The following is a 20,129-nucleotide window of genomic DNA, read 5'->3' on the forward strand; positions in this document are numbered from 1 at the left end:
TTTTTTTTTTATATTTACCAGAAAAACTGACAGATGACTGTTTCTACGTGAAAAGGCAAATAAAAGTATGCGTAGGAAATATGAAAACGGTATTGATATCTTACGCAGATTTTACATTGATATCTTACTTTTGTAGGTTAGAAAAACAATAACATTTTTTTTGTGTTCTTACTTATTATTTATAGCGGAAAATATGCTTTTTAAACGTGATGTTTAGTTAGACATGACCGCGTTCATGACGAGTGGCGTGCTTTTTAACACATCGTACAAAGCGATAAGTATAGATATCCGTATTTACGACACCTATTTCCTGTAAATGTTATATTTGTTCTCTTATACGAATGGTAAATCTAGTAAAATACATCATATTTAAAGAAAAATCTTATATATATATAACATAGGCATACGCGTATGGACAATCCATGTGGCCGTATATGCAATAAAAAAATTGCAATTTTTAACATGTCGCTTTATACGTAGGGACCGTCGGTATATAAAATTCTCGTGTCACAATGTTAGTTGCCGTACTCCTCCGAAGCGGCTTTACCGATTTTCACCAAATTTTTTATGCATATTCAGTAGGTCTGAGAATCGGCTTCTATCTATTTTTCATACCCCTAAGTGATAAGGGTTGTTCACCCTTAACATTTTTTTATTTATATGGCACATAACACAACGTTTGCCGGGTCAGCTAGTATATGTATAAAATTTAATCAAAAACGCCTGACTGGTCAAGGACATTTAATTCACAATAATCAACAACGAGTAATTTGCTTTAAAATAAACACTTGAAAGTTATTGATCACTCCAAACTATGTTCTCTATCCAATCAACAAAACTGGATATTCTAGTGTAAACCCCCGGCAAGTTTGCATTCGCGCATCCTATGCCGAATGACGTCACTCCGATCAAGTGGTGAATGTGTCCCTGAGTTTTGATTGGCACGGAGATCTTCACTTGAAGTGGTCCTCCGGAGTCACCCTGAAAAAATCTCTCTACAATTATGTTTGTTTTTGGAGGTGTAAGACCCCTTTGTGGCTCGACTTCATCGGCATTACCGCCACACCTATTCCTGCCAAATAACAGCAGTGTTAAGCGCTGCTGGGTTCTGGTTTGAATAGTGTGGGGAACATACTTTTCCTATGCATTCCCGCTAAATTAACTAGGGTAATGGCGCATGGCGCGCCGTGACCGTTTTCTCTAAAATCTAATTTTATCTGAGGTGTTATTGGGCGGCAGTAGCCACTTACCATCAAAATAGAATGCATGCACGTCTGACAATCCTATGTTACAAAAAAAATACGAAGATTTATAGTCCGAACGCTCAAGAATATTCTTTACTGTAGGTAAATTATCTCGAACATCTCATCCTCTTGTGTACCCATCGGGTCTTAGTATGACGATATTTATAAGTAGCTTTTGTTTATTACTTTTTAAGGATGTTGCTTTACTAAGCTTAGACATTCACTTGCAATTCTTGGTTGTATATTTGTAATAACCAATTTTAGGTTCTCATTTTGTCGGTTTAATGTTATAATTTAACTATATAATTTTTCAAGATAAACATTATCGTAAGTTTCTTCTGTGTCAAAGATTTGGATTATGTCAATTTTCATTATTCAAAACTTGTATCCACACAAAACCAGTGTGGTGGAGTATAGTCTAAATTATGTCAAAGGATAATAATGGGTCAGTTGCGATAAACTTCATAGTACTCATGTGTCTCACCTGGCAAGCATCAACGCCTCCAGCCAAATTGCCTGCACAGAGCTGGTGAGGTTGCAACCCACTGAAGAGCCTTGTCCACGATGCTTGTAGAAGCTGATCGCACTGATTCTGATCTATTATGTCCACCACCGCAGCTTGCAGTTCAGGCGATTTGTTTTTTTTCGCTAAAATAATATAAATAATTTATAGTAAAAAAAAACTCAAATAAATTTAGTCAACAATCAATGAATCAACAATCAATGAATATAACGTTCTCGTATTGCATACATCAGAATTTATTATACAAAAATTGACTTTAAAATTACTTCAAATTCGGAAATAAGGGACCAGTAAAAAATATTTAGGTGTAAAAAACATGCAGTGCTTTTCATTACGATATCAATCATTTTGGAATAATTGTGTACTTAAACTAAAATTATCAATCAAATAAAATTCTGAAACAGATTGATTGTGATCATGATCGCGTATTAGTGATGCCAACATTAAATTACCATAATTATTTGTATTACAACTATTATTTATTAATGTTTACGATTTAATGCACAATTCAATGTAATATTTTCTTTTAACTGTACCTACGTCTATGTAGCCCCAGCCAGTGACAGTTGCTTGAGACCCAAGTGGTCTGGTGTCGAAATTGGGCCACAAACAAGCAGGTTGTAAGAATTTCGTAAAGGCGACCTCCTCTGCTAGTTCAACTAAGGCAATGTCGTAGTACTTCTGTGGTGGCGCGTACAGTGGGTGAACAATTATTCTGGATATTCTGGCATCAATCCGACTTTGACCATTAGGAAGCTGAAAGACGGAGTTGGCTAATCAAATATCAATAGAAACAAAAGTATAGGTAGGTATCAAAAATGTAAGAAAACACGGGTAATTATAATACTGATATAAATTTAATGGGCTAAGTTAGAACGCCTCGAACAAATATTACCCTTACCATACCATAGATAATCATTAACTTACCACGTCAAGTATATTTTTGTCTCCAAGTCGCACAATCTCGGGAGTTGGACTGGCTGCTGTGAGGTCATTACGGGAGACTCTAGAGCAATGACCGGCAGTTACCAAGAACTTGGAGCTGATAAGGCTGCTTCCACATTTGAAGATCCAGGTGCCTTCAATCGTTCGCCAGCCAAGGGCTCCCTGCATGGAATTTGCACTTCAGAAAAAACAACATAACAAGATTATTGGTATCTTTCATATTATAGATGGTAAATACAACTTAGTAATAAAGTATCGTTTTACAGGGTATTTACCTGTATGAATCACATCATAAATGTGATTCATACAGAAAATATAACGTATAATAGGGATAACTTAGACGAATCACATGTACTGGTATTGAACTTGTCTAAATTGCAACTTCATAATAAGTTAAAATCGGTTAAGCCATTAGGACTGCTAAATAATGCCATATATACACAAATGCGTACTCTGTTAAAACTTTACCCGCCGCAGTCGGATACAAAGATTCTTAACGAGAGTCTATACTACCATGTGAGGAAATTCACCAGGATCCGCGTCTCTTCCCTTTATGATGAAGTGACGTCCAAAAAATCTTTTTCTCCAACGTTCACCTGAGAAACAAAAATTATAAAAAATAATATTACAAACTCTGGTATCTATTGTGTTTTGGGACCACAAAAATGTAAAACGTCTGCCCATCTCTTCTAAGGAAAAATTACTACGAAACAATTATAAGTAATATTAAGTGGACATCACATATATGTGACAGACAGACAGACATAGTGGTCATACCTCTTGAGTGGACTCACATGTAGCCTTAACTATTCCAACTTACATTCAGCTTCATGTGTATTGATGTCTTCACGATTTTTCATTTCCCAAATGTATTCGAAGCATTCTGAAATCAAAGCACATATTGATTTCAAATTTAAACTTTTAGAGACTTTCTTTCTTTAAAGTGTATTTTAATTGTGTATAAAGTACCGTCGCCATGTTGTATTTTCTTTTAAGAATTACTTGTTTGTCTAGCGATATCAAACTTCAGATAAAATTACATTGCAACATCTATTGCTGGGAAAATCCATCGAAATCAATTGTCCAATTTCTCTGGGGCCAAAGGAACAAATTTCAAATGAAAGAAGATACCTCAATTATATATAAGTAAAATTATATGTAAGTAAGAGGAGCGAGTGGCGGCGAATTGTTAAACGTGACCACAAAGACCATATGATGACCACCATCGCTCTAACAATAGCGTAACGCTTAAGAAGAACAAAGATATTCGAAATAAAATTTAACTTACTAGCCTCAGATACTCTTCTTCCAGGTCTTCTGAAATCTGGCTTTTGTACTACATAAGGATCGCAAGGATTAGGCTCCTGAGCTGGTACTGGTGTGTTTGTGTTTGGCTGTATCGTACTCAGCTGTATCAGCGTCGTTTGTCCCAAACTTTGCTCTCCTGAATTCGGCTGTCTCCAATTCTGCTGTCCCGAATTCTGCCGCCCCGAATTCTGCTGCCCCGAATTTGTCTGTCCCCAATTCTGCTGCCCCGAATTCGGCTGTCCCCAATTCTGCTGACCCGAATTCGGCTGTCTCCAATTCTGCTGTCCCGAATTCGGCGGTCTCCAATTCGGTTGTCCCGAATCGAATTGTCCCCAACTCGGCCGTACTGAGTTTGGCCTCACATTGTTCTATTAATTAAATAAACAATTTAAATTTTGGGGCAGTAATAACCTAGTGCTTTTATTTTCTACCTCTCACACTTGGAACCCGGAATTCAAATTCACCCACCCCTTATTGTTCAAAATAATGAGCATCTTCGAAAAACATCGTGATAAATAAAGCCTAAATCTGATGAATGAAGACACGACAGGTTTTCAGTAAATAAATAATTTTGAATGATGGGATTTCATACTTAGTAAATGTGGCAGAACCTTTTGTGGTTCGACCCTGAAGGCATTACCACACTGCTTTATACTGGCATTGTTAAGCGCTGTTGTTTTTCACGTTTACGGCAGTGGCTAAGGAGGCATCCTAATCCGAGGTGTTCCTACTTAGTCCTGATGGCTACAGAGAGCCAACAAGTATGAATATAATCTTATTTGGGGTTGATAACAGATGTCCATGGGCAGCAATAACCATTTGTAATGAGGCGGACAGCATGATCATTTGCTACTACTATTATACTATCAGTGATCAAAAAAGAAGTGACAGCCTAGTGGTTAAGAAACTCGGCCTCTTGATCGAGAGGTCCTAGGTTCAAATCCCAGGCCACCACTGATTTTTCAAAAATTATGTGCGTATTAGAAATTAATTATCACTTGCTTAAACGATGAAGGAACATCGTGAGGAAACCTGCATACCTGTGAGATTTACAAAAAAAAAAACTCAAAGGTATGTGAAGTCCACCAATTCGCATTTGGCCAGCGCGGTGGACTATGGCCTAATCCTTCTCATTCTGAGAGGAGACCCGTGCCCAGCATTGGGACAGTAATGGGTTGATGATGATGATGATGATTATACTTTCATAAAAAAATGGCTTGCACATTTTTGTTTGATTGGTTCACAATATATGTAGAATTGTAGATGCGTGACCCCTTCGTACCCCGATTTACCAAAGTTGGTTACTTAAAAGTAACTTTTACTTAATACCTTTTAAACTTTTTGTCATATATAACGGCCATATTTTGGTGTTTAGTGGTTATAAATTACAATATTAACATATTATAAAGTACTCACATTTCCAGTATTACTCCCCCAAACCCATGGCGATTCTTGCTAGAAAGATATAGGAACAATAATATATTCATAAACAAATATAAAATATACTAGAAATAATACATTTCTTAGAAAAGTAGTGTTCTATTAGAGTTTTGTCTTCATTAATAACAGTTTCGTCAGGTCAAAAATATTATTTTTGTTTAAATACTCGTAGAATAGTATAAAGATTTTCATTTAAATTCAGTACTTGTCTGGTCTGTTTTTTAAACTCATACAAGATAAAGAGATAAACAAGATTAAAAATATTTACCCTTTTTCTTCTTAAAAAGTCTTGCACGCTGTGCGTATCGTTCGAATCAGATTGCAAACATTGTGACACTAAAAAATAAAATCAATATGTAAAAAATAATATCTAGTAAAAATAAAAAATCACAAACAATAACAAAAATATAAAAGTGTATTAACCCGAGATAGCTATTAAAATCACTCCGACACACTTCATACCCAATTTAATTATGGTATAATAATATTAGAGTTAAGAATGGAAGATTAAATTGTATATTTTTTGTGTCCAATCAGCTGACCTCAACCGATGCTACGCAAGTAATTGTTTGATCGAGGAAAAACGTTAGATTCACAAAACCTGTTTCTCATCTATATGTTATTCACATACATAAAAATGAGGTTTAAATGTCAGTCTTTCAATAAACCAGTGGTACCATAATTTTATAGATTTAAAATCTTATAGTGTACATTATGTTGGTACAATAAAATAAATAAATATATTATAATAACATTTTGGGAAATTTATAATTCAAGCAAACGCACAAGTTCCTCTGACAATAATTTGCCGATTGAATCGCTACCCGTGAATATCGGTAATCGGCTTTAATAAAGACTGAATTTATATTTTTTTAGACGAGCATGCAGTCCATCTGATGGTAAGTGGCTACTGCCGCCCATGGACATCCGTAATCAACCCCAAATAGTATTAGATATTCCTACCTGAGGTCAGCCACAGATGCGCTGCTACCTAAAATTAATAAAAGTCATACATGCATTTAGACGATTTCTACATACAATTCCCCACACTGGCATTCCCTGTGTGTGTGTTCTCTGTGTCGCATTAACACAGTACCCTAAACAAATGTATACATTTATCATTCAGATATCTGGATCGAACGCGGAACCTTTTAAGCGGCAGACCGATTCGGTGATCGCTCACCCACGCGGCTCGTCATGTAAAGAACAATTTGAATTTGTTTTGTACATGATTCTGTTTTGCTGTACGTATTTTGCAAAACAGAACAGTACTACAGTAGTACAATACAGTACAGAACAGTACTTACCATGAGTTTTTACATTTTGACAAATATGACTGTTTTGGTATTTGTTTACGTATTTGCTCAAACAATTTCCAATCAGCGCCTCAAGCGAATTTCGTCAGAACTAGGTCAGGAAAATAAGTCTAAACTACTAAAATTAAAAATCGACAAATATTAAAATCACAAGCAAGAGAAACCGGGAGGTTATCTATATAAACAAACACGGTGACTTTACCTCGAAAGTATGTTGTAAAAAAATCCAGTTTTATAGAGGAAAAGTTGAAACTATAACTCAGCGTACAATATCAAGTTTAAAAACAAGATGTTTAAAGATTGAATTATTCACCTTTAGCGACAACATCGCTACATTTGATACATCATAATAAGGCCGTCAATTCATTAATGCCTAACTATTAGAGCGGGCTTTATATCAGAGCGAGGGAAGTTATGCCATAGTCCACCGCGCTGGCCAAGTTTTTTTTTTTATAATATAGGAGTAGCAGACGAGCATGCAGTCCACCTGATGGTAAGTGGCTACTGCCGCTCATGGACATCTGTATTCAACTCCAGATAGGATTAGATATTTCTACCTGAGGTAGACCACAGATGCGCCGCTACTCCTGCGGACTAAGCTGGAAAGCCTCGGAAAAGTATGTCTAATTGATAGACTTCACACACCTTTGGACACTTTTTTTTATAAGAAGTCTCAGGCTTGTAGATTTCCTTAGTGTTTTCCTTCATTGTTAGGGAGCTTGATTGACGAAATACGTTACTCCGTAACGTTTAAATTATGTAATAAGTATTGTTATAACTTGGTATTTCGACAAAAACACATTTAATTGCAGGAATGAACAACATTTATTACGAGTGACATATTAGTACAAAAGTAAATCAATGTACCCACACTACATTAATTCATCGCTACCTACATACATAACACCTTCCCCATAAGTATAAACAATAATCATTTAAATTATAAATTAACATCCAATTATATCTGGCCATTCCTCTGGAGGTGGAATAACAATAACAGTATCATCCTGTTCATGGCTGCTTCCTGCAGGTGATCGGGTTTTATGAAGCTGATCTACGTGCCTCCGATGTACTGTACCATCCTGGGCCCGCACTTCATATAATGCTGGTGCCACATTACGGATTACTACTCCACGCTGCCATTTTACATTCAAGTTGTACATTCTTAATAAAACATGGTCTCCTATTTCAAAGTGCTTTTTCCTTACTTCTCTTCTACCTTCTTCCCCCGTTATTTCTAGTTCTGTGCTTGTATCTAAGTCCGGATGTAACAGTGTCAATGCTGTTCTGTACTTCCTGCCATTCAACATCTCGGCAGGGGTCTTTCCCGTCACAGTACTTGGAGCAGTACGCATATGAAATAGCATTTTCGCTACTCGCTCTGCCCAAGGCATATCTATCTGCTTCTTTAGTCTTAGCTTAATTGACTGTATCATCCGTTCCACCTGCCCATTTGTGGCAGGATGATATGGGGCACCTGTAATGTGCTTAATGTTATTTTTGATTACAAATTCCTGAAACTCTTGTCCGGTAAATGCAAGTCCATTATCTGATATCACAAACTCAGGCAACCCATGATCTGCACAAGCCTTCCTAAGCACAGTAACTACACTTTTACTGGACATTGATGGCATAATTTCAATGATAGGCCATTTACTGTAAGCATCTACTAATATTAGAAAAGTTTTACCCATGAATGGACCCATAAAATCTATATGCACTCTTGACCAAGGTTTTGTAGCATCTGGCCAACGATGTTCAGTACATGGAGGGTTATTTCTGTTTAACTGGCATAAGTCACAGCTCGCTACCATGTTCTCTATATCACTGTCTAATGAAGGAAACCAAAGATAGGCTCTTGCCATCATTTTCATTTGTACGATTCCATTATGCCCCTCGTGCAGTATATTCAAAATTTCTTTTTGCATCACTTTTGGTATAATGACTCTATTTGCCCATAGAATACACTCTTTATTCAGCGATAGGCTTTCTCTTTTCCTGTAATATGGCAATAGTTGATCCTCGACAACTGTTGGCCATCCATGTAGCAAAAAAAACTTTACTTTTTTAAAACTTGATCATTTCCTGTCTCTTTAGCTATTTCCTTTGAATTAATGCTAGTAATGTCCAACTGTTCAAATAAAAATATGTCTTCTTCCTTTTCACAATCATTAGGATTACATTGGGTAGGCCACCTACTCAGGCTATCCACATTTCCCATTTCCTTGCCAGGGCGATAACACAGTGTATAGTTAAAGGTATTAAGTGTGAGCGCCCATCTGAGCATTCTTGCTGATACTAAATCAGGTATAGGCTTTTCTGGACCAAATATGCCTAATAGGGGCTTATGGTCTGTATATATGGTAAATTTACGACCCAACAAATATTGTCTAAATTTCTTCAGGCCGAACATTATAGCTAATGCTTCTTTATCAATTTGAGCATAGCGACGTTCATGATCTTGCAATGTCCTAGAACTCATGATCACTGGTCTCTCTGTACCATCAGACATCTTATGTACTAACATTGCTCCCAGCCCATAGTCACTGGAATCACATAACATTATTAACTCTCTCTCTAAATTGTAATGGACCAGGGTCAAATCTGATGTTAATTGTGATTTTGCTTTTTCAAACGCTTCTTCTTCTTCTTTTCCCCAGTGCCATTTAACCCTGTCTTTTAATAACTTGTATAACGGTTGCATCAATGTTGCTTTGTTCATCATAAATCTTTCATAAAAGTTATACAATCCTAAGAAAGCTTTTAGTTCCGTTTTATTTATAGGAATTGACTTTTCTTTGATCTCTTGAACCTTTTCTTTCGAGGGATGAATACCTTCACTGTCAATTTCATAACCCAAAAAGGCCACCCGGTTCACTGCAAACACACACTTCTTAATGTTGAGCCGCAGTCCAACCTCATTCAGTCTCTGACAAACATTCAGAACACGTTGATCATGTTCTTCTTTATTAATGCCAGATATCACTATGTCATCTAACAAGCATGCAACTCCTTCTATGCCCACTAATAATGAGGTCATTAAGCGTTGAAATATTGCTGTAGCTGCATTCACCCCATATGCCAGACGATTCATCCTCATTAGCCCTAAAGGTGTATTTAAAGTAAGTAGTTCTGCCGTCTCTTCATCAACTTTTAACTGGTTGTAAGCATGTTTAAGGTCAATTTTTGTGAAACATTTAGCACCTGAAAGTTGAAAAAAAGCTTCGTTTGCCGTGGGCAAGGGATAACTATCTGCTATACATGCTATATTAACTGTGCTTCTGTAATCCCCGCATAATCTTAACGTTCCGTCGGCCTTTGGCACAATTCTCAAGGGTGTTGCCCAACGTGAGTGTTTCACCGGTGTGATAATACCATCTCTGATCATCCTCTTTAACTCTTCAGCCACTTTAGTTCTCAATGGAAATGGCACTGGACGAACCCGCTGAAACACTGGACGCACTTCAGGTCTTACATCTATGTGCACTGTCGGACCACTGTACTCATCCATCTTGTTATCAAATAATTGAGGAAATTTATTGTTAACAACACTTACAATTTCTTTATCACATATTGCATTTATTCCCTGTAGTGATATTCCCAAATCCTCAAACCATGTGCGTCCTAGTAGGGCTGGTCCCTTACCGCAGCTTACTAGCAGAGGTAACTTAACTTTTTTTTTATTAAACTCAACGACAACCATTATTTCCCCCTTAATATTTAACTTTTCATTAGTCCAGGTTACCAAGTTACTCTTACATGGTATTAAATCAGGAAACATCTCTACATGTCTCAAATAAACACTATATGGTAGAATGGAATGTGCTGACCCGGAGTCTACTTCCATAGCAATCTGTACTCCGTTAACTCTCACATCTACCATATATGGCTTCGACCTCACAGTATTACAATAAACTGCTGTACATGCCCCGTCATTCATCCCACTGGTATCCTCTTTTGGCTCCTCTAACAAATATTCCATTGCTGTGCCACCTCTTCCATTTCTATATTTGTCCACCTGCATCTTTGATTTTCCGGTACTACAGGCCGCCTTTATGTGGCCTCTCTTATTGCATTTATGACAGATCGCGCCCAAAAAACGACATTTCCTGTCTCCATGACGCTTCGCACAGTGTGGACATATTTTGGTACTAATTGCATTTACATCCATTGGCTCGCTCTCATTCCGTGCAATACTCTGAAATGTGTCTTGGTGCACCACAGTATTTCCCGTACATTTATTTAACTGCATAGATTCAAAATTCAAAGCCTGTTGCACTACTCGGTCATAAGTTAATTCATCTAATTTAATTTTCAATAGTTCTTTCTTTAAGCTTTCGTCATTAACTCCAAGAATTAACTGTTCTAATATGCGCCGTCTTATATCTTCGAATTTGCATTTGGAACTTATCTCATGTAAAGATGCCAAGAAACTAGTAATTGATTCACTTGTTTTTTGTTTTCTTGCATAAAATTTCTCAGTTTCTAATATCGGGTGCGGTGTAGGTACAAAAAACTTGTTCAGTAATTGAACAATTTCTTCAAACGAAACTTCACTCGGTTTTCTTGGTGATAACAGCGATACAATTAACGAAAAGGTTTCTTTTCCACATTGGGACAAAAATAGGGCCCTTTTCTGCACGCTCTCTAAGCTTCCCGCCGCTTCCAATGCGAAAAATAGTTGCTCGCGATAGTTCTCCCAATTGTCCTTCTGGGCGTCAAACTTTCCGGGCAAAACAATATTCGCAACATTTACGACGGACATTTCGCGAAATTTACTCGTCGCCACTGTTATAACTTGGTATTTCGACAAAAACACATTTAATTGCAGGAATGAACAACATTTATTACGAGTGACATATTAGTACAAAAGTAAATCAATGTACCCACACTACATTAATTCATCGCTACCTACATACATAACAAGTATAGTTGTAGTAGATTTACAAATGCAGATATATCTATTGCGTCATCATATTTCTTATTGCATCAACTATTTTTATGGGTTTGGTTTATAGAAGAAGCAAACCGTATTACAGTCCCTGGTGGTAAGTGGACAATGGCGGTTTTGTTCATCTATAATCAACCCCAGATATCAACGTCAACCGCGATGCGTTGCCATATGCATAAGTAGGTATTATCGATAACTATGTTAGGAAGTTGTTATTAAATGTTATTAGCGAATTAAGTAAAATCAAATAAAACTAAATTTCGTCACATTTCATACATTTTAATTCTGTATAAATGATTAATGATATAAAATGACGATTCTGTAAAGATCACTCATAGTAGTCAAAAGCCGTTTTTTATCTTTATTTAAAGAGATTTACCTTCTGGCAATGCCGCTCTGTAGTAGCGTACAACATAAACTAATCTATAATAATAATATAATATGGTACCATGAATTAGTATAGATATCTCACCGCCTTGTAATTGAAGGAAGCCACAAATGGCAGACACATACGTAAAAGCCTTACTGTTTTCCCATTACGTCTCCGACTGTCATGGTAAGATTTACGCGGAACAATTACGACATGTGCAGTTAAGTGCAAAAACCACACGTAATCGAAGAAAAAGTGTGGAGAAATATCGATTCATTCGTAAATGCTCTAAAAACTACATTTTTTTTAATATTTTTCAAACGCGAAAATAGATGATAGTTGACAATTTCAATTGTTCAAACTGTTTACATTGTTAGGAGTGAGTAATCTTTACTAATCTATGCATGGTACCTATATCTTAACTATTTCTTAAACCTACATATATTAACTAACTTGTATAGCCAACTGTATGTCTCTAGCTAAGTCTTCCTGGGGAAGTGATCATTTTCTGATACTCTAAGAGTAGAACATATATCATACTTAATACATATGTATCAAGACAAGGCTATCCTTTCTATCCAATCAATAAAACTGGAAACTCGAGTGTACACGCCGGGGGTGTTTGCGCGCGCGCATCCTACGCCGAACGACGTCACTCCGATGACGTATGACATCGATCCCTGATCCTTGATCGGTATTTCAATCTTCATTTGAAGAGGACCCCCAGAGTCACCCTTAAAATAAAAAAAAAGTATTAATCATTCAGGAAAATTAAATTAAATCAGGAGGCACGGCAGTGCCTCCGCCAAGTCCAGCTAAAAAAAGCGGCACGGTCGTAGCATTCTTTTCTCGAAGCAAGTCGGCCCATTTTTGTATTTTTTTCTCTAATCATGTTATATATTTCGTTAACAGAACAGAACAAATTATTACCTGCTCACATTTTATACATTTTCTCTATACACACATTTATTTCAAATATATTAATTACTGTTTGTTAAACTGAAAATTAATTTCGGCTCAAAATACACACATAATTATTAAAGTTTTCACTTCTGTCGGCTCTCCCGGAGTTGTTTATTATTATTTAATATTTATGAATTACTTTTAACAATACAAGAAATGCCGAGACAGAAGTTTGAATCAGAAACAAAAAAATAGTACTCTAGACTCAGAGGGTTTATATGGATATTTTGAGCTTATTATGGATTTTTGGATTTTTGAACCAATGTATATTTTATGGTAATAATAAATAAAAAATAAGGTATTTTTTAGAAAATGCACTTTACCTGACATGCATCTATGCCCCCGTTTAGCTCACCAGCACATATCTGATCATGCCGAACGCCGTTGAAGTGTCTGTTGAAGATTAATCGTAGGAGATCGTTACACTTATTTGAATCAATAATGTCTACGAATGCTGCTTGAAGCTCCGGCGATGTTGTTTGTTTGGCTAAAAAGAAAATACTTGTGTCATTTTTGTAAGCGAGATAGAATCCTTTGTGGTTCGACTCCGGCGGCACTACTGCCACACATATTTCTACCTCATAACAGCAGTGTTAAGCACTGCTGTGTTCTGGTTTGAAGGGTGTGGTAAGGGAGACATACTTATACGAGGCGTTCCAGCTAACTCCTCAGGGATAACGGCGAATCTGTGATCGACCTCAGATGGCAATATGTAATCCTATCTGGGATTTATTACAGGTGTCCATGGCCGGCAGTAGCCATTTACCATTAGGTGGAATGCATGCTCGTCTGCTACTCCTATATTATATAAAAAAATATAGACTAGATACCCATTTGCTACTTCATAATAAATTATAAATATAAAAAAATATAAATGAAAAACAAACCAAAAAATCACTAGCACATAACAAAGAGCCACGCAAAGCTTAACCATAACTTGGCTTTATAATTTCCTACGGGGCAACGCGCTAAGAGGACTCCGGTTCCTTTGGAGATCCCGGAGTCTTGTACGCAGCGCCGAGGACGGCCACCGGAGGGGATTTAGTGCGGTAAGAGTCCCACATGACCCTGTGTCGCTCCCACGACATCGGGTACCTTTTGAAGGTTCCCCCTCGTGAACAAAAAAAGGCTTAATTATTTATGTGTACCTGAATCCACGGTTCCCCAGCCGGTGAGGGAGGCCTTAGTTCCCAATGGACTGGTGTCGGCCTGACTCCATAAGCAAGCCGGCTGTATGAACATACCAAATTTAACCTCGCTTGTCAACTCGATCAGACCTATGTCGAAGTACTTATTCGGCGAATTATACTGGGGATGAACAATGAATCGAAGAATCTCCTTGTCTAAGGGCTTACGGTTGTTGGCGAACTGTAAATAAATAACGAATTTAGATTGACACGGTGCTTAATCATATGGCCTGTACCCTTAGTATGAGTTTTTACGTTCTGACAAAAATGACTGTTTTTGTATTTGTTTACGCATTTCCCATACATTTCCAATCAGTTCTGATACAGTCCGCTAGGGGCGCTGAAATGTATGGACAAATACGTAAACAAATACAAAACAGTCATTTTTATCAAAACGTAAAAACTCATACTAAGGGTACTGAAATAGCTACTATTTTAATCTTTTTAACTGTGTTGTGTTGTTCAACTTTTTCTGAAGAAACGAATTTTCATAAAAACACGCCGATCGGTGGTACCAACATATTTTAATAATTTCATTAAACAGCGCTGGTAAAGAAACCGTTGACGTGTACAAGTGATAGATCTATTTACTCTACGGTTAGTTCGTTTTCCTTTCTAGTTTGCGTATCACTACACACAACACTTACAATATGTATCTTTACGCATCAAACTTTGTACACATTATGATTCGCGTTTTTTATAATATAGCAGTAGCAGACCATCAGGTAATTTACACGATAAAACGTATCGTCCCTCCGATATTTAAATAAAATCCAACTCGTAACAAGAAAATGTAACCAGTTTTGGCAATTGAAATTGTCACTGTCAACGATTATCGTGTTTGAAAAATATTAAAAAAATGTAGTTTTTAGAACATTTACGAACATTAACGATATTTCTCCGAACTTTATCTTCGATTTTGTGTTGTTTTTGCACCACTTAACTGCACATGTCGGCATTGTTCCGCATAAATTACACCATGACAGTCGGAGACGTAATGGGAAAACAGTCAGCCATTTTACGCATGTGTTATTTGTGGCTTCCTTCAATTACATATCTTTACTAATCTATGAATGTAATCTAGAATCACATGCGATTGCATGGACGCATAATAAGCTTAAGGTGAGTACAGACTGTTGTAACGTAACATGCAATGTAACATGAAAGGAGCATTTCATGAGTGGACGCAGCGCGTGCACGAACCAAGCATGTACTCACTCGCATCTGTCTTCAGCATGCTCGCGGCGAACGTAGCTCATGTTACGTTACAGCAGTCTGTACCCACCTTTAAGCTCACTCTACGACATTTTCACCTCTACGACACCGCGAAATTTCAAAGCTTATTTATTATCATTTGGTCTTCCGCTTTTAAAATTTATCACAATTTAAAAAATAACTTACGCGATCAATAATATTTTTATCCCCAAGCCTGACGATCTCTGGCCTAGTATCAGCAACTCTGGTATCAAGTGAGGATATCTTAGAACAATGTGCCGCTGTCAACAGGAACTTAGAACTTATGAGCGAGCTACCGCACATAAATAACCAGGTACCTATCACCGCTCGCCAGCCCAGCGCTCCCTGGAATTTAATTTAAATCATGAAATACTTATTTATTTTATAATCCTTTCAAAAGTGGTAGAATTTGTGCCTTTCAATAGAATAATTAAGTATTATTTTTCGAATTTTAAAGCTGTAGTAAAGCAGAAGAGGTAAATTAACATTGGTAGACAACTTTAGATAGGAGAGTATTTTAGATAGGGACTCTTATGATCCAATAACCAATTATTTAATTTAAAAAATAACAACTCTCTCACCATATGTGGAAATTCTCCCGGTGTTGTGATTCTACCTCCAACTGCAGTATTACGAAACCCCCCAATTCTTTCGTCTAATTTTTTCTTATAAAGAATACCTAGAAAAATAAACTTAACAATTACTTAGATAGTCACCATCATTCAATCGGTTAGGACTACCTATGCCTAAAGATACAAGTACTTTATATTAAAACTGTGAAGAAATAAAGTTACAACCAATAATCTTCTCATCTAGTTAGAGATAATTTCTACCAAAATCTTTCCAAAATCTTTATTCTCAACGAGTTTAAAGGATTTTTTTTTTATTTTCTATATGGTGTGAGATCTCGATATAAGACGACCTTCACTTAGCTGGTTAATGGATGAAAAGTATTTTAAGTCGAATTAAATATGTCGATAATTATATTGCCATTGACATTTTGTAGACAACTCATTTTGTCTACAAAATGTCAGTCCAGAATATGATTTTTTACAATTATAATTTATTTTTTCTTAAACATTTCACTGGTCTTATTTATGGACAAATTACATACCAACGCGAAAGTATGAATCCTATAGAATATGGAAATGCTAGGTTGACTATTCTTTTCCTGTCACAACCCTTGGGTAAGCGGGTATAGACAGGTAAACAAGTGGGCCTACCCAAGGACTGTGACAGGAAAAAATAGTCAACCTAACGTTTGCATATTATTTAGGCTTCATACTTTCGACAAGTATATAATTTTTCAAATAACGAAACAAGTGAAATGAAAGAAAAAAAAAACATATTCTGGATTGAAATTTTTTAGTCAACCCATTTGCAATATACTTTTTGACATATTTAATTTGATATAGAAAACGTTTCGTCCATTAACCAGCTCGGTGAAGGTCGTCTTATATACCTTCTACTAATACTAATTATTAAATAACACTCAATCAATAAATAAGAATAACAAAAAACAAAACGCCATATTACGAAATAAGAAAGCCAAGGTGTGTTTCAGAAAAAGCAAGTGACATAGTCGAACCTCACAAGAATGTTTGTCGTAACTACATAAATGGTAAAAAAATATTGCAATTAAAACATACTTACAAGCTTCACTTTTTAGTGTAGCATCTCGATTTTGAAGTTCCCAAAGATATTCAAGACATTCTGAAAATTACGAATTTTTATTTATATTTATAAAAATAGTTACGACAAAATAAAGGGCTCTGAAATAAAGTAAAAAATACTTAAAAGTAACATAAGTTTTGTTGGTAGGGCGTATCACATCAGCAGTAGCGTAAAAAAAATTCTGGGGTTGCGGGCGGCAAAAGTGGGAGCTCCAACCGCCCGACAGGCGGTTCCGGAAAAGACGGCAGTATGTGTGGTCACGTCCCGTCGTAAACACCTGTTGTGCGGGAAGAGCGTAAATTGCTCCCCCCAGGGCAGGGCCTGGTAGGGCATCGTGCTTGGAGGACTCCGGTTGTGTTCTGTCGGACATCCCGGAGTTCTCCAACAAGCGTTGAGGACGGCCACCGTGGGTTTTAGCGCGGTAAAAATCCCATATAACTTGGCGTCGCTCCCACGTCGTCGGGTACCTTTTGATGGTTGCGCCCCGTAAACAAAAAAAAAGGTGTGTAATGGATATAAATGTATCTGTATATAGATAAGGATTTGTAATATAGATACTAGCTAGTAACTAGAATATACTCGTAGATACTAGCTTTTACCCGTGGCTCCGCTCGCGGTCAGAGGTCGATAACAATAGTTGTTTTTACCCTTGAAAATAGTACTATTTTCGAGATACGAGTAAAAGATACTCATGTCCTTTTCAGACAACGTGTGTACTAAATTTCATGACAACTGAACTGAACTGGTAACGTATATACGCGTGTGTTGTTGTCAATGGTGATAGGCAAATTATAGCAAAATATTAATGTCAATAGGCCGCCTAAACGATCAATTATATTGAATTATATTGTGCAATACTGCGAATTGTGCAATAGTATTGATCATTTAGGATAAATATTGAAAATTGCAATGATTGACATATGTTTCCATTGCATCGTGTAGGTTCAGTATTGTGCAATATTTTTCAGTCGCACGGTGCACACGGGATCAATACAATCTCCGGTAGAATACGAAAACATTGTGCTCGTATTATATTGTACATTATTATTGTTGGTGGCTACCTTAGTCAATATAAGCTCTAGGCTTTAATCACTTACTTGTTTCACTTAACCTTCGTTCTCGTCTAGTGAAGTTTGGCATCTTTGACATATCAGGAGTGCATGGAGTTATCAACGGAGTAAAACCGAAAGTGTATTTCTGAAATTGTCCATCATGTACTTGTATGTAAGCCTATCGTGAATAAATTAAAGTTTAAAAAACTAAAAACTACGCTATTATAGTTAATAAAAATAAAAAGTAAGATATAATTTTTAATATAAGAATAAAATGATTGACAAGTATTAAAGTAACTGTTCTTCAATACATACATTTAGGTGAAACTAATAAAAACGAATTAAAATGGAAAAAAAGGTATATTTCGTAAGGTATTTGCGTAATTAATAAAATCATACTTTGTTGTTGTGCCAATGCATGCGTTATCAGTTATATCAACGCGAAAATTTTGTTCTACGCCAGAAATACACGTTGATCTCTTTTTTGTAAGAGCGCCAAAAAGAGATAACTATAGTTTTAAAAGAACTGCATTTTAAATCTTACGACTACATGGTAAGGTAAGGTCGCCGAGCATTAATACGAGAAGACAGAGGAATTTATAATTTTTATTTCCTACAAACATTCCACATTAATGCACAAGATTTTTATATAATATAGGAGTAGCGGACGAGCATGTAGTCCACCAGATGATAAGTGGCTTCTGCCGCCCACGGACATCTGTAATCAACCCCAGATAGGATTAGAGGTCGGCATCAGATGCGCCGCTACCCCTGAGAACTAAGCTGGAACGCCTCGGAAAAGCATGTCTCCCTTACCACACCCTTCAAACCAGAACTCAGCAGCGTTAAACACTGATGTTATGAGGCAGAAATACCACCTTGCAAATTCTAAATTTCATGTTATATTCAGCAAATTACCGAATAAAATTTATTAAACCCATAAAAAATAAACCATCGCGGAATTATAACAATTATTCCTGATGAACGGTACTCGTCGATTCAAGACTGCTTGATGCAAGCTGATATTAAAATTATCTGACGCAAAAAGAAGAACTCTAAAGCCCAGACGTAAAACATTTCAGTTTATTTTTCTTTTTTATATATACGACAAGTGGTCGAACCAGTAAGCTTGGCTATAATATCAAACCTGCATTGTAAACATTGTGAATAACAAGAATTTTAAAAATAATTAAACACACCTTACCTAATTCTCGTCACTCATTTTATTGTTATGTTAAGAATTATGTGTTACTTTTTATTTTGATTAACAACAAAAAGGTAATTTTTCGTTTTTAAACTATGATTTGTCAAAAAAGAAACTAAAACTGAAGCTTTTATGAACTAAAAAGTATTAATTGCTGCGATCTTGTAACTTTGGCATTAACAAAAAGTTAATGCCAAAAGCGCTCAAACACCGTCTCGAAAATGGTTAATCCTGACAATCTTGATAGGGACAGTGGGATCGTCCCTGTAGTTCCGGGAGTAGAATAGGACTACGGTATCTCCTGACTGTAGTAAGAGGCGACTAAAAGGGAGCTTCCGGGGTTGCGGGTGGCGAGAGTGGGAGTTCGAACTGCCCGTCAGCGACCCCGGAAAGGACGGCTGTATGTGTGGTCGCATACCGGTGTATACACCAGACGGTGTGGCGAGCGACAAGCTCACCTGGGCGGAGCCCGACGTGGCTATGCGCTAAGAGGACTCCGGTTGCGTTCCTTTGGAGATCCCGGAGACCTCTACGCAGCGCCGAGGACAGCCACCGGGGGGGTTTTAGTGCGGTAAAAGTCCCACATAACCCGGCATCACTCCCATCACGTCGGGCACCTTTGAAGGTTTCCCCCTCGTAAAAACAAGGGACAGTGGGATATTTTTTTTTAAATAGTGCACTGTCATCGGTTCGTAAAATTGTTCAGAATCTTGAAC

The 20,129-nt window shown here is 36.9% G+C and overlaps 1 protein-coding gene across 1 annotated transcript in view; it reads right to left on the bottom strand.

The window, feature by feature from the left end:
- Positions 1 to 795: 795 nt before the first annotated feature.
- Positions 796 to 20,129, bottom strand: part of LOC140749259 (uncharacterized) — a 79,291-nt gene continuing 59,957 nt past the window's right edge. The window contains exons 55-66 of the mRNA XM_073082302.1: positions 12,658 to 12,831; positions 8,976 to 9,705; positions 5,884 to 5,940; positions 5,729 to 5,796; positions 5,437 to 5,475; positions 4,001 to 4,388; positions 3,533 to 3,595; positions 3,226 to 3,308; positions 2,695 to 2,874; positions 2,304 to 2,523; positions 1,729 to 1,892; positions 796 to 981 (exon numbers count right to left, since the gene is read on the bottom strand). Of these exons, the coding sequence (XP_072938403.1) occupies positions 796 to 981; positions 1,729 to 1,892; positions 2,304 to 2,523; positions 2,695 to 2,874; positions 3,226 to 3,308; positions 3,533 to 3,595; positions 4,001 to 4,388; positions 5,437 to 5,475; positions 5,729 to 5,796; positions 5,884 to 5,940; positions 8,976 to 9,705; positions 12,658 to 12,831 (2,352 nt within the window). The remainder of the gene's footprint in view (positions 982 to 1,728; positions 1,893 to 2,303; positions 2,524 to 2,694; positions 2,875 to 3,225; positions 3,309 to 3,532; positions 3,596 to 4,000; positions 4,389 to 5,436; positions 5,476 to 5,728; positions 5,797 to 5,883; positions 5,941 to 8,975; positions 9,706 to 12,657; positions 12,832 to 20,129) is intronic.

The sequence above is a fragment of the Epargyreus clarus genome, unplaced genomic scaffold, assembly GCF_041222505.1.
Source record: "Epargyreus clarus isolate Ecla_fem2 unplaced genomic scaffold, WU_Ecla_fem_2.2 ptg000017l, whole genome shotgun sequence".
Taxonomy (NCBI): Eukaryota; Metazoa; Arthropoda; class Insecta; order Lepidoptera; family Hesperiidae; genus Epargyreus; species Epargyreus clarus.